Here is a 15,326-nt window from a genome sequence, read left to right as displayed (position 1 = left end):
TGGGGAGGGACCTCAGTAGCATATACTGCCATAGAGTCCACCCTCCAAAGGAGCCATTTTTTCCAGAGGAACGGAACTTAATCAACTGGAGATTGATTGTAATAGCAGGAGAGCTCCAGGTACCATCTGGAGGTTGGCAACCCAAAAGTGTCACCTAGTAAGCTTTGTGTCTGAATGAGGGCTTGAGCCTGAGCTAACCCAGATCACCAGGCTGGTCAGTACATCAGGGGATCAAATGTCTGATGGCCTCCTAGCCATGTTCCAGCACTCACGTGAACCCTGATTTGCCATGTACAGTGCAAGGTTCGTATGGAGCTACGGGCCCATTCACATTGCACCAACTTCTCTTCCCCTGGGGCTTCCCTTCATATGTGGTAGATGCCACCCAGAGCACTAAGCAACACCCTGCTCAGGAACTGGACTAGGGCCATTGCAGACATTGTAGAGTTCCCCACCGAGTGGACACTGCATGGGGAGCTACAGGAAATCATGGCTCCCTGTACAACATGTGTGGCTGAAAACATGGGCTGCTTGTGTGAAGCAAGGCAGGAAGTTAGCAAACATAGGGCTTTTCTTGGAATGGCACCACAACCATGAAACTCTCTACTCATTCATCAGGTGCCTTGCCTAGTGAGTTGTGGGTATCCAGTAAAAAAAAAAATCCTTAATTCATCAAGGCTTTGGGCTAACTTGTTGGTCAATGAATAACATGCCTACTGGAGCCTCGATAGGATTGCCAACTTCCGGGTGGCATCTGGTGATATCCCAGGGTTACAACTCATCTCAATTACAGAGACGTCCATATTTATCCTAGAGAAAATGGATGCATTGTAGGGAGGGATCTGCTAAGGTCCCTCCCATCTCCAAGACCCCACCTCCACCACCAAAAGTACAGAAATTTGCCAAACTCAAGTTGGCAACCATAGCCCCTGAGTGGGTTGCAAGATGGGGAATTCTAATATTGCTTTGTTTCCACACATTCTTTCTCTCTGCCTTCAGACCCTGCCTTCAGTTCAGGTTAATCCCTTTCTTCCTCATCCCCAGATGAAACTAGGCCTTGGGAACTGAGCTGCACCCAGCTTCTTCCCCTCTCTCTTCCTCCTCTTCCTTTGTGCCTAGGGTTGCCAACCGCCAGGTAGCACCTGGAGATATCCTGCTATTGCAGTTGATCTCCAGATGACCAAGATCGGTCCCCCTGGAGATGGCTGCTTTGTAGAGCGGACTGTATGGCATTATACTCCGCTGAGGCCCTTCTCCTCCCCAAACTCCGCCCTCCTCAGGCTCCACCCCCAAAATCTCCAGGCATTTCCCAAGCCAAAGCTGGTCTGACGTCAATCTGTAGGGCTGAAGTGCAAATGGAGTTCTGGACCTGGAACTGCAAATGTATAATTTGACACTAAAACAAGGTAGTTCCCAGATCAGAGTTATGGTGGTGCTGGAAGAAGAGCAATTTAACCCTTTCCCCATCCCTGGAACATGACTCTGCCCGGCCTGCTGAAAGGCCCAGTGGAGAAACAGAGGGATACCTGTATGGTGTCTCCCTCTTCTCTCCTGCTGAGATTTAAAACAGCACTCTCTCTCTCTCTCTGATTTCCAACAGGTACAAAGGAGTTTAGCACTTTCCTCCCCAGCATCAGGAGCCTGATCCAAATTGCTAGGGTTGCCAACTTCCAGGTGAGCCTGGAGTTCTCCTGGAATTACCACTAGGGCTGGCAGCTCCGGCTTGGGAAATACCTGGAGGTTCTGGGGCTGGAGCCTGAGGAGGGCGGGGTTTGGGGAGGGGAGGGGCTCCAGTGGGGTATGATGCCATTGAGTCCACCTTCCAAAGTGGCCATTTTCTCCAGGCGAACTGACCTCTGTCACCTGGAAACCAGCTGTAGTAGTGGGAGAGATTCCAGCCACCGCCTGGAAGCTGGCAATCCTAGTTACAACTGATCATTAGGCTGCAGACATCAGCTCTCCTGGTGAAAATGGCTACTTTCTTCGGAGGGCGGACTCCATGGCAAAGCACTGGGGTTGTCAACCTCCAGGCAGGACTTGGATATTTCCTGAATTACAACTAATCTCCAGGCAACATAGATCAGTTCCCCTTGAGCAAATGCCTGCTTTGGAGGCCGGACTCTATGGCATTGTAACCCACTGAGACACACACCCCCCTTAATCTCCAGGTGTTTCCCAAGCAGGGACTGGCAACTTTATACCTTGCTGAGGTCCCTCCTGCCTGCTAGCCCTGCCCTCCCCAGTCTCCACCCTCAAATCTCCAGGAATTTTTCAACCTGGAGTTGGCAACCCTGTGAGATTGCCCCTCCTGTCTAGCAAATCAGGATGAGATTAAATGTTTGGAGTTCCAGCACAGCCCTCCAGGATTAGGCGCACTTTGGTTCTCAGCTTGTAAAGTCCTTGGGTGGCGATCTGTCTGGTCACTGTCCATAGTTGTGACAGCCATACATAAATAATAATGAAAGAGGGGAAGGAATAATTAAAACAAGTATTTTACCAAGCTATATTTTTTAAAAAAAATGTCGTAAGAACATAGCAGAAGCCATGTTGGATTAGGCCAATGGCCCATCCAGTCCAACACTCTGTGTCACACAGTGGCCAAACCCTGGGTGCCATCACAAGGTCCACCAGTGGGGCCAGAACTCCAGAAGCCCTCCCACTGTTGCCCCACCCAGCACCAAGAATACAGAGCATCCCTGCCCCAGACAGAGTGTTCCATATGTTTATCCAGTCCCCTCTTGAAGCTATTTCCTGGGTGTGCTTTTTGCCACTCCCAATAACCTATGATCAAATCATCCCAGGTAGCTTTATGGGAACCTTGGAAGCGGCTCACCTCCTATAGATGTTGGTTCTTTGGAAGAGAAGGCGGGAGGGGGGCACCGAGTAGGCAGGGCCTGTGGGTTGAGTTTATGAAAGCATGGCAGACCTCTACTGGCACTGCTAGGTCCCCAAGGAACAGGATGCCACTGCGGGTGGAAGGGAGGGGCTGGTTTCCTCAGCACTGATTGACAGCTGCCAAGATCCTTTCCTCCCTCTGTCAGCGGCTTGAATTGGCAGCACATAAAAAGAGATTAGCAGACCAGGGCCAAAGGGCTATAGAGGGCACCAAACAAGAATTTACCTGTGTTTCAAGGTCGGTGCTTTTGTTTGTTTGTTTTACGGTATTAGCAAATATTTAGTTAACCTGTTCTCTCATTGCCTCGATGAACGCATAGCACGGGATGCAATGAAGGCTGCTGAGAGAAGGAGAGTTTGTTTTTAGAAAGGAAACAGATGCTGGAGGAGGGGGGGATTAAAACAATTTCAGGGTGCCCAGAATAGTTGCAAAGCACCACACAGAGGCATGAGGGCAGAGAGAAGGGGCAGAAGAGGAGCTAAGGGCTCCTGTCCATAGGCCTTCCTTTTCTTTGGCAAATTCCACCGCCAGCGTTGCTTTATCAAGGAAGAAAGAGGCATTTGGGGGGGGGGGGAGAGGATCTTTAACCCTTTACTTCCCTGCCATGTGATTGCTGGGGGGGGAACCCCTTCTTTAACTGTGCTGGTGGTATGCACAGTTCCCCCCCCCCCCACCAGAAAAGATGAAAAAAGATCAGGTGGAGGTCAGTTTTCCCAATCAGGAAGAAACGGAAGGAAAGGCTTCAAAGCTCCCCCTCCGCATGCATTTCTCCTTGACCAAGCAATCCTAGTAGTTAGATCTGCAAAAGAAAAGAAAACAGGTAATATAAACATGGAAGAAATCTCAGGGTGTAGGGCCGAACTAGACGGGACAGCATCCCTCATGGTTAGGGTTGCCAGCTCTCAGTGGGGAAATACCTGGAGTTGTGTTTTTTTGGGGGGGAGTAGAGCCTGCAGAGGGCAGGATTTCGGGAGAGGAGGGCACAGTGCCATTGAGTCGACCAGCCAAAGCAGCCATTTTCTCCAGGGGAACTCATTTCTGTCATCTGGAGAGCAGCCGTCATAGCAGATCTCCAGGCCCCACCTGGAGGTTGGCAACTCATGGTAGCCATGAGGATGCTGCTGCAATTTAAAAAGGCTGCAAGGGCCTCTTATGCCCCCTTCTCCCTGGCAACATTTAAAGTGTTGAACTGTTTTTGGCACTTGAACATGCATCATGGCATTTTTAAATGGCTTAAAAATGGTGGAGGCCATGTGGTGACCATAAAGACACTGTCACGTCTAGTTCAGCCTGTAAGTGAGCTCAAAGTAAAATGAGCTTTGATCCACAGAGCCAAGTGTTCACTTGGTGGCCTTACAAAGCCATTCCCTTTCCACTCTGGCTCCCCCTCCCCCCCAGTCTACAAGATAAGAATAGTAATGCTGGCCTGCCTTAGAGCGCGATAAGAATAATGACAATGAACGTCTAAGAAGGGCTTTGAACACTGAAAGTGCCATGGGGATTAATAATATAACAAGAAGGGGGACCAGCGATATTCGGCCTGCCAGGCTTCTCCCCCCCCCCCACCGCCGCCACTGACAACAGCAGCAACAACGGCCGCCGCTCCTAGCTGTGGGGTCTACCAGGCTTCTCCCCCCCATAGCGGCAACGGCCATGGCTCCGAGCCATCAGGCCCACCAGACTTCTCTCCCCCCCCCCGTTGCTGCCGCCGCCGCCGATAACAGCAGCACCAATGGCTGCAGCTCCTAGCTGCGGGGCCTACCAGGCTTCTCCCCCTCCCATAATGGCAACGGCCGCAGCTCTTAGCCGCCAGCCTGCCAAGGCTTCTCCACCACCCCCCGCCACCAGCACCTATGCCGGCGAGCCCTGTGCGGCTCTGCCACAGATCCCAGAGGTAAGGGCGTTCTCTGCGCATGCGCAGGGAATGCTCTTTTACTTTTGGGGGGATCTATGTATCCCCCGCATAGTTTTTTAAACTTTTCAGATTTTTCTGCACACCTGGGGACTGCTCCAAGTGTGCAGGAAAATCTCTCTGCCCCCCAAGTGCCCCTAGTGTGCAAATTTAGATATCCGCACAGAGGGGGCAACTTGGCTATCAGATATATAGATGGTAGATATTTTGGACTTCTTCCGAAATTCCAGTTTCTTGTTGAAGGAGACCCCAACACTGGAGGTGCGTGGGGGGGAGGGGGCATTTTGTCAGTGGGACTGAAAATCAGGGGCATTTGTCTGTTGTACACAGAATCTGGGGCATTTGTCTGTTGAACACAACAGGCCCATTTTGTCCGCGGCACTGAAATGAGGGTTTCTGGTGTGGCTTGCTAGGCCTTCCGATGACTGATAAAGATGATGCTAATTCAGAGAACATTTGGCAGGGTGTTTTCTGCAATGAAATTTTTTTTCTGCTTTGCTTAATTATAACTGTTTTGCTTTTTTTGCTGCTTTGCTTAATTATGAGTTGCTTGTTTTGTTTCTCTGGATTTCATTTAACACTAGAAGGCACGTGCACTGGGGTTGCCAACCTCCAGGTGGGGCCTCGAGATATCCTGGAATTCCAACCAATTGCCAGACAACAGACCTCAGTTCCCCTGGAGGAAACGGTAGCTCTGGAGGATGGGCTCCGTGGCCCTGTGCCCTGCTGAGGTCCCTCCTCTCCCCACACCCCGCCCTCCCCTGGCTTGCCAGGTATTTCCCAACAAGGAGCTGCCAGCCCTAAGTCTTTCCACGCGCACTCCGCCCACTTCTTACCTTAAACATTTAGGAGCTGCCTTGACCTTTCAGAAAAGGTAGGATATAATGATTTGAATAAAAGACATTAACCCCTTTCCTGGGGGTGCTCTCCAAAAAATGCCTAGCTTATCAACCAAGACAGAAAACAGGAAGCATGCCGTTTTTTGTTGTGTAAACAAAGGCTGAAGAAATGCCAAACAGGTGGGGAAGGTGGAAGTAATTTGAATGTTTTAATGCACAGAACAACTTGTCAGGACCCTGCTAAAGATGGCTGCACTAGCAGCAGTTCTGTAAACCTGGAGCATTTTTAAAAACTTTTTTCTAAATGAATATTTTTAAAAGTTCACGAGCAAAGTCTTTTTTGCACCTGCCTGGTTCTTAAATGGCAGAACTTCTGCTTTCTGGATGGTGCCTCCTCTACGCTGTAGTTTCTCCTGGATCCTTACTTACCACACACGACTCATCCAAGACCCAGTCCCGGGCAAGGGCTCCACCTGGGTCGTTCGCTCCACCCCCGATCTCATCATCAGAGCGATGGATTCCCCTCCCCCTTCCCACAGCCTGTTCTCCTCTGTGCCTCTTCCTCTTGGCTTCTGCACATGTACACTAGGGATTTAGTAAGAACAAAAAAAGATTAAAAAGGAGAGGCATTTTTTTTAACAGAGTAAAATTATGTACTTCCTTTTTTAAAAAAAAGAATAATTAAAAAGGGAATCAACAAAAAAAAGAGAGAGAGAGAACACATCTTGCTGATCTCGCAATTTGCTGCTGTCCACATTTTTAAGTCCTGTGTGGTCTCCTTCCCCCAAATTCCAGGATGCTACAAGTTCTCGACTCCACAGAGTCCATGCGCCTGTCTGATCTTCCATGTCCGCTAGGCTGGCCGCCTTCTCTCATCGCCCCTTGGACTCGCCATACGTGTTGCGCAGCATAGAGACCATCTTCTCCTCGCACGTGATTTTGGTGTCCTTGAGGATGCTGTACCAGACCATGCCAGGCGGCCGGACCTCTTCGCTGCGGCAGAACAAGTAGGGCACGGTGTCGGTACGGCTCTGGATGTAGGCGCTGCGTAGCAAGGTTGAACAGTGGCTGCTGACCTTCTCTAGCCTCCGCAGAATGAGGTGAGCTTTTCTGGAAGGGAAAAGAACACATTGAGACCTTGCAGAAGACAACCACAAGATGGGCAGTCAGTGTTGCTTGTCACTACCCTTTCAGAAATGTCATGGGGTGCCATCAAGCTGCAACCAGCTCATAGTGACCCCAGGAACATGGGGCTTTCAAGGCAAGAGATGAGCAGAGGTGGTCTGCCATTGCCTTCCTCTGTACAACAACCCCAGTCTTCCTTGGTGGTCTTCCATTCCAAGTAGTAGCTGCGGGCAACCCTGCTTTGCTTCCAAGCTCTGACAAGATTGGCCTATTCAGACTTCTTTCATGGCTTCCCCCAAATCTTCCTTAATTCAGACCCAAAATGCAAGGACTAACCCCCCTCTTCCAATTCCTCAAGTTTCTGGAGTACCGGGTGACCACTGGGAAGCCAACCACCCTATGCTTGCTGTCATAAGCACCCAAATGAACAAGGAAGGGGTTAATTGGGAACTAAGAGGATCAGGCAATAAGAGCTCTGCCTCTGTGACTGCCTTAAACTAAGTCATGACTCTGGACCAGTGTTCCCTCTAAGCTGAGTTAGTGTGAGCTAGCTCACAGTTTTTTAGCCTCTGGCTCACACATTTTTGCCTTCGGTCAGGAAGGATGGCTCCAGAGAAACTAATTTATGCAGTAGCCAAATTGCTAGCTCACAACTTTAACGGCAGCAGCTCACAAAGTAGAATTTTTGCTCACAAGACTCCACAGCTTAGAGGGAGCATTGCTCTGGACAACTGAGCTCTCTGCTGTCTCCTCTAACTGACAGTGGCTCTCCAGGCCTGTAGCCAGAAAATGTTCGGTAGGGGGGCACTGGGGGACATGATGGAGAAAGGGCCCCCTCCCCCTGCCAGAAAACCTACAGTCTCCTCTGCTCCATGTCCAGCACCTGGCCAGCATTCGAAATAACTCCACGTTTGATTCAAAGCAAGGTTTATTTCAAAGCGATGGTTCAGACAGGAACAAGGACATTGTTAGGAATAACTACCAATACACAGGTATAGCATAATAAAGGGATTTGAACCATGTTGGGCCAATGAGGCCAGTTCCCGCTGGCGGGAATAGAACTCAGAAACGCGCGCCTATTCCATGGGAACATAACAGTTCAGTACCATCAACACAGGTTCAGTTCACAGGGTAGATAACCATAACAAGCTTAGCGAAGCTCCGACTCCCCCCCACCAGCTGCATGACCTTGGCCAGTTCCGCAAAACACAAAGAAGCAGAATAAAGAAGCTACAGAGACCCAGGGGGGGGAAGAACACAAGACATGTGAAGCAGGTAACATCAGATACAATGGCAGCTAGCTGACACAGCCACAGAAAGCCAAAAAGAGAGTCTCCCTTCCCCCCCAAGCCGCACTCCTTCCTCTGTCCTGCCACTGCCACATTGGAGCTCTCTCTGGCAGTGGCAGGACAGGGTGAGCCTAGATCCCCACCCTGCCAGGCTGACGGAGCATGACGAGGGCTGCTGGCGACTTATGAGAGCACCAGGCCGAGCCCTGATGGGAAGCAAGGCAGCAAGGCCTGACAGCACGCAAACAGCCAGCTGCATGCAGAAGCAATGGGACAGCCCGCCCAGGCCTGAAACCGAGTCCCGCACCAGCACCTCCACCCACCAGGCCTGTGCCCAAGCCTCACTCCTCCCTTTGTGCTGACGCCGCATCGAAGCTCAGCAGAGGCGAGTGCCGTCATCGCCCCAGGTTGGCAGACTCCCTCTTGGGAGGGGGGGAGGGAGGGGTTGGGGAACCAGAAGAGGAGGGTAGGGCAAATTCAGGGGCATTGCCCCCACGGGCCCCCTGTGGCTCTCCAGGGTGTGAGCCAAGGGTCTTTCTCCATATCGTGCTCAGAGTCAGTGAGCTGGATAGGATGCCGCAAAGGCGACTGAGGTACACCTTGTGGCTGCTCTCGGCTCTAAAAGTCAAGGGAAGCAGCCCCCGTAGGATTTGGTTCCGAGACCCTCTGAGGGGTCAGCGGAGATTGTGTAAGGGGAGTTTTCTTATGCTTTTTATGCTTGACTGGCCGATCGTCCTTGCCTTCCCTGCATTTTTTGGAGGGAGTATGGATTTAGGACTGAGATGTCTGGGCCAAGCATTTCAGCATTGGGCGGTCGACATCTATGTGAGTTGGTATCAGGGACAGCGCAGCCATTGTCATGCCCCCCATTGGTCATGCGCATTGGGGCCGGCACGTGACTGGAGAACAGGCACGAACATCCCTTTCGCTTTCAAGAGGAACCGATCGAGGTCGGCACAGGCGCACCATATCCCAGAGGTGTGATGCACAGAGACCACAAAGAAGATCCACCTCTTTAGGTTTGCTGACTCAGTAGGAGATCAGGCGATGAGATGGTGACTTCCAGCTTGGGAAATTCCAAGTTATTTGGGGGCAGTGCGCAGGGAAGGCACAGCTTGGGGGTTCAGAGTTCAGTAGGGGTGTGACGCATGCTCCAAAGCTGCTCTTTCCTCTAGGGGATCACACCTCTGTAATCTGGAGATCAATTGTAATGGCAATTCTGGGAGAATCCCAAACCCCATCTGGGGGCTGGCAACCTATGGTAAAATGGCACCCATTTCTGGGCAAGGAGTGGGCCTTTGCCATATTTAAGATCTGAATAGATATCAGATTTGCAGTGGATGGTGAGAATGCCTTCCTTATGGTCTGTACTGCTTGAAATTGTCAGTTCTGTAGGTGACTAACTATGGCGTATCCCATTTATCTTCTAGGGCACCCTTTGCTTTTTTTGGTAGTGCCTGGAGGAATGAGTGTTGTTGAGACAGACGTGTTGACCCCACCCCCACCCCCGTGGCAGCTGGGATTGGCATGCTGCACTCTGCAAACAGGAAGTGCCTCAAGTGCAGTCACGATCAAGCCAGCATTGACTTCATGGTGACAGAGCAGTGAAACCAAACACACAGTGCCCGCGAGGTTGGAGGTGGGGGTGGGGAGAAGCACTTTAGAAATAACACTAAATCAAATGAAAGTGGGGAGGGAAGTTTACTGTGGCCAGTGGTAGGAAAGCTCGAAGATCATTGATTATTCCCCTCTCCCTCTGGTGTTACAGGAAAAGCCCCTCCTTTCAGCTTGGGTTTTGTCTCAGGTCCTGGGAGGAATGTAAATTCAGACTAAGGACACTCAGTCAGCCAACTCTAAACAGGGGGATTATTTGATTAGGGGAGCTTTATGGGGTTTCAAGGCCCAGGCATGTCAAATTAGATATGACAGGGGGAGCAGCTAGAATTCTTATAGCAAAGAGATGGAAATCCAAAAACACCCCTTCCATAGCAGAACTTAAATACAAAATTCTAGAAATAGCAGAGATGGATAAACTAAAGATAACATTACAAAATAAACGAGAGGAGCTGTTCTGGGACAGATGGGGGGAAATTTATACTTGGCTAAAGATAAAGAAGATAAACTGAAAAATGAAAAATGCTAGTTAAGATTTGTGACGAGATACAAGAAAGATGAATTTTATGTTATGATATCTTAAAAAACTAATCAAATATGTTAATGTGGAAAAATCAAAATAAATTTACCAAAAAAAAGATATGACAGGGGGGAGGGGGTGTTATTTTTTGATGTGGTTGTGCACACTCAAAAGAATCCCTGGGGACAGTGTTTCCGAGAAGGAGGGGCACACACATCACTGGAATGAGGCAAAAAAGGGGATCGAGAAAAGAGGACTCTGAGCAGGTGTATGTCCTTTACGTTCCATGTCTTCCTTTCAGTAAGTAGGATACAACCCTCAGATACTGATCTATTTGCCTGTCTTCATAAACATTTTAGTCCCTCCTTCTGGGACTAAGAGGAATTCCAGTTGAGAGTCATACCCTGCTCTTTGCCGAGAGAGTGTCCTTCCACGATGTTGTCCATGCAGTTTTTAGCATGACGGCATGAAGGCTGGGATTATGACACACACGGGCATGCCCAGCCCCTTGGACCAGTCACTCACTCTGGCCACATTTTTGCCCCTGAGAATGTCCAAGGGTGTGGCTTACGGGAAACAGCCGCCCACTGAATTGGCCACGGGAAGAAGCAGGAGCAGCTACAGGCAAGAGGGAATCTGGAGGGGAGGGCGGGTTTGAAGAGAGGAGGAGGAAGAAAAGAGGGGCCTTTGGGGGGGGCCTCCCGTATGACAAATCGGTGATGGATTACCGGGAAGATCTGGGCCAAGCTGTTGGGATGACTCACTTGTGGAAAAAGGTTAATGAAGTAATGTCTAAAGGTTAGACTTATCTTTGGCTGACATCTTCCCTTTAAGGAGGAGTAGATGAAGGGGAGAAAGAGGAAGTGGGAGCAGACATCTCCGTACAGCGAGCAAGCAAAGTGATAAATTGCAAGGGGACGGTTTGAATGGCCCATTTAAGGTCATAAATCAGAGGCAGAGTCCCCTTCCAAAGCATTCCTTGTGGCCTGCTGGGACCACCTTTTCAAAACTTGGAGATGAAATCTGACCCCGTCTACTATCCATTCCCAGTTTCCAAATAAAAACAAAAACAAAAATGGAGAACATTAAAAAGATGTAGGTTGGCAAAAAGATGGGCAATTTCTGCAGTCGTTCAAGGGCAGGGTCAGAAAGGGAGTCTGATGTGGCAGTTCTCACACCATAAACCTGCAACTGCTTCCTCCTGCTGGGGGTCATCTCTGGCCTCACTACGCTCGCCCTGAGGGCTGCCAGCCCTTTTAAAGGGAGATGCAACTGAAAAGATGCAAAAGAGAATTCTCCCATAAAAGGTGCTGCTGCACTGCACTCTTTTGGTAATGACTGCTGGGGAGCATTATGGTGACAGGGCATCCCTGGCAGTTCTGTGGCCGTGCAAAAACAGCAGAGTGTACATGCAAGGAGACATGGGACTCAGCCCATGCAGGAGGAGACACTGAAAGGGCCTGGTTCCTCCTACAAAAGGGCTACTGTGAATCTTGATGTGTCGGAATATTCACGGAACACAGATAAGCCAATGGTACCAAACCACACTGGGGCTGGGATCAAACTTTACGTGCATCCAGACATGCAGTTACCTTATGCGGAGTCAGACCATTTGTCCATCTAGCTCATTTTGCCAAATTATATCTTTCTTTTAAAAAGTAGTGATCCCAAGGCATTTGGATATTATTAATGCAGTCATTCCATTTGTTTGTTTAAGCCTTAATTTGAGGAGGAAAAGAGCCCTAGACTCATAATGTGACTGGCCCAACCTCATCTAGTGAGGACCACGGCTGAGCAAGGGACGGAAGCCTGGATTCCCTGGTCCCACTTCAACATGTGTTTGAAAACATGAAATAAGGAAGCCCTGAAGGCACATCTGGACTGGAGCTTTTCATGCTGTGAGATGTCTCTGCAAGAGCAGGAATTATGGGGCATGTCCTCCTGATGCTCAGTGCAGACTTACACCAACTCTCATGATGATCTCTTGCCAGGACTGTGGAGGAACAAGTGCCCCGTGCAAGAGGACCATGACAACAGGGTGGGGCTGTGTAGGGCTGGAAGCACCTCAGAGGCACCAGTTACTGGGTCTTCTGGTCTCCACTAGGCCATTTTACTCAACACGGCTTTTCATGGGTATAAACTATTGATGTATATTTGGGGTGAAGAAGGGTAGCTTGGGTTTTATTCTATTGGTTTTAAATGGAAATGCTTTCATTGTAACTCACATGTCACCCTGAGTCACAAGGAAAGGTGGGTTATAAATATTTTAATACATGCATTCGTAACTATTGACATGGAACACAGCTCTCTCACACTGGTGCCAAGAGGTGGAACAGGAGCTTGACAGACAGAGTTTTCCTTCCACCAGTGCCCCTTTCCATCATGAAGTGGCAAAGTGGCCCTGAAACTATGGCAGTGTCATGGCAGCTTCTGGGTAACCCACAACTCCAGAAAGTAGAGATGCTGGGGACTGTGCCTGGACCTTCTGCATGCAAGGGAAGTTTTCTGCATTGGTCCCTCTAACTAGGAAGTTGCCTTGCCACATCCCTGGTCCATTTAACCTCATACCAGTGGTTCATCTAACCTCATTCCACTGGTCCATTTAATCTCAGACCACTGGTTTATCACCTAACCTCATTCCACTAGTCCTCATTCTACTAGTCCATCCTCATTCTACTAGTCCATGATCTAACCTCATACCACTGGTCCATCATCAAAGCCCTGGAAAAAAAAAAAGCCCTGGTCTCGAAGCAGGGAGGAGGGAGGAGGGGGGTGGCGCCAGTGACTGAACTTCCTTTGTCTACCTCTAGAGCACACTGGCCAGTCACAGGTGACATCAGAATGTTATGTTTTTAGTGGGCCTTGCAAGCTCAAGCATCACGTAGCCTCTTGGCAATGCATTTATTCCGCAGCTTTAGAGGCTCCTTTCTCCGGATACTTGCTCGAGGCACTTTACCAAATCAAAAAAAAAAAAAACCAAGATACAATAAAACCATTAAAACTGCAAGGAAGGAAAGATCAAGATTAACACTTCTTACAAAGCCAAACAACAACAACCACCACCCAAAGGTAGGAGCATAAATACAGCACAAAACAACAACACCCTAAGAACTTCAGAAGAGCTCTGCTGGATCATGGTAGTGGTCCATCTAACCCAACATCCTGTTTCTCCCAGTGGTCAACCAGTTCTTCTAAAACAACATCCCTAAAACAGTCCTCAGACTAGAAGCAGAGTATAAAAATAGGTTTTAAAATATTATGCAACCACCTCAGTTTAAAAGACGGGGTAAAAATAAATGTTTTGGCTTGGCACTTAAAGGAAGTAAAGCAGCTGCCAGGTGAGGCACAAGGGGGCAGGCGTTCCAAAGGTGAGGGGCTACCACTGAAAAAGTCCTACACACCTCCCCGATGAAGGCAGAGGTACAGAGAGTGGGGCATTTCTTCAAGTGCCCTGGGCCCCAGCCACTTGTCCCTTCAAGGTAAGAACGAGCGGTCTGAATTGTGCCTGGAAGCAGACTGGCAGCCACTACAGGTCTTTGGCACGAGGGTGATACAATCCTGATATCCAGTCCCTGGCAGCCGCCTGTCCACCACAGTTTGGACCAAATGCACTTTCTGGACACTTTTACAAGGTAGACCTACATAAAAGCACATTACTGTCATCTAACTGGATGAGAAGAAGCTAAGAAGAAGAGAAGAGAAGAGAAGAGATTGGATTTATAGCCCGCCCTTCACTCGAAGTCCCAGAGTGGCTTACAAACTCCTTTCCCTCCCCCTCCCCACACCCTGTGAGGTAGGTGGGGCTGAGAGAGCTCTGAGAGAGAGCTGCTCTTTCAAGAACAACTCTGACAGAACCATGGCTTTCAAGCGGTCATCCAGCAGGTGCAAGTGGAGGAGTGGGGAATCAAACTCGGTTCTCCCAGATCAGAGTCCGCGCATCTAACCACTACACCAAACTGGCTCTCCTACACCAAACTCACAGCGACCAGATCAGGGCTTTTGAGGAAAGGCCATTGCCAATGACGTTATCAGGTGAAGCTAAGAGAAGTTGTTACAAGCCACAGAAGAGACTTGAGATGCCACGCTTAGGCCACATCCCCAGGCTACAAACCTGCTCCTTGAGGGGGGAGTGCAAATCACTCTACGAATGGCTGGCTCCTCAGTCCTTGAGCGGCTTTGGGTCAAACTGGACATGACAGTGTCCCCGTGGCCACCACAGGGATGTTGTTGCCGTTTTAAAATGATTTTAAAAATGCTGTGAGGGGAAGCATACTGGATGAAGGCACTCTTATCCCCCCCCCCCCGTGTCTTTCCATTTTGAAAATAAGAGCCCCTCAGCCCACCACGGTGCTTCACTTTAAAATGGTGGCGGTGTTCATTTTATCTATATCATTCATTTCCACCCTGCCTTCCTCCCCAATGGGGACCCTGAGCAATTTACATTGCTCTCTTCTCCTCCATTTTATTCTCACAGCAATCCTGTGAGGTAGGTTAGGCCAAGAGTGTGACTGGCTCAAGGTCACCTGGTGAGCTTCCACGGCATGAGTGGAGATTCAAACCTGGATCTCCCGCATCTAGTTTGGCCCTCTGTCACTGACCAACACTTGCTGTTCACTTAACAGTATCATTTCATACAAAGGGAAACAGCCTGTGCCTGAACAAATCCTTCCCAGTGAGTCCCTGTTGTGGAACTGTGTTATATTTTGGTTAATGCAGAGATTCGGTTCATTTGCTACAGGGGGAATGAATAAAAGGGAAGCCTTTTGGTGGAGTCTTCTCACTTGTTTGTTTGCGGCCAAAAGACTTTTTGGGCTGACACTGAAGCAGGTGCGGAGAAGGCAGACTCGTAACCAAAGCCACCTAGAAGCTCAGCCTGTTCCCGTCTCCTTAATGTGAACCTTCTGCTTGGGACAGCTGACAGGCTCCGAGTCCTCTCGCAAGCAGCTGTTCACAGCATCCTGCGACTTCCCCCCCCCCCCCCCAACAGGTGGAGGCCTTTGGCAATATATTTATTGTGCAGACGCAACAGCCTCCCCTCTTGTCACAGAGTTTTACAACGGGGAATGTTTACTGCAGGTCGGTGGATCCTCTGATAAACATTTCAAAGGATGGGGAATAAAGGACCCCCTGG

General features: G+C 49.6%; 1 protein-coding gene across 1 annotated transcript in view; it reads right to left on the bottom strand.

Moving 5' to 3' along the window:
* Nucleotides 1-6,423: 6,423 nt before the first annotated feature.
* LOC107107318 (astrotactin-2-like) overlaps nucleotides 6,424-15,326 on the bottom strand; it is a gene marked incomplete at its 5' end in the record, with an annotated part of 66,767 nt that continues 57,864 nt past the window's right edge. The window contains one exon of the mRNA XM_015407599.1: nucleotides 6,424-6,757. Coding sequence (XP_015263085.1) covers nucleotides 6,520-6,757 — 238 coding nt within the window. The remainder of the gene's footprint in view (nucleotides 6,758-15,326) is intronic.

Source organism: Gekko japonicus, unplaced genomic scaffold (assembly GCF_001447785.1).
Source record: "Gekko japonicus isolate JY-2015 unplaced genomic scaffold, Gekko_japonicus_V1.1 scaffold1257, whole genome shotgun sequence".
In the NCBI taxonomy this organism is placed as follows: domain Eukaryota; kingdom Metazoa; phylum Chordata; class Lepidosauria; order Squamata; family Gekkonidae; genus Gekko; species Gekko japonicus.
The sequence above is the reverse complement of the archived record's forward strand: the minus strand, read 5'-3'. Positions and strand labels throughout refer to the sequence as shown.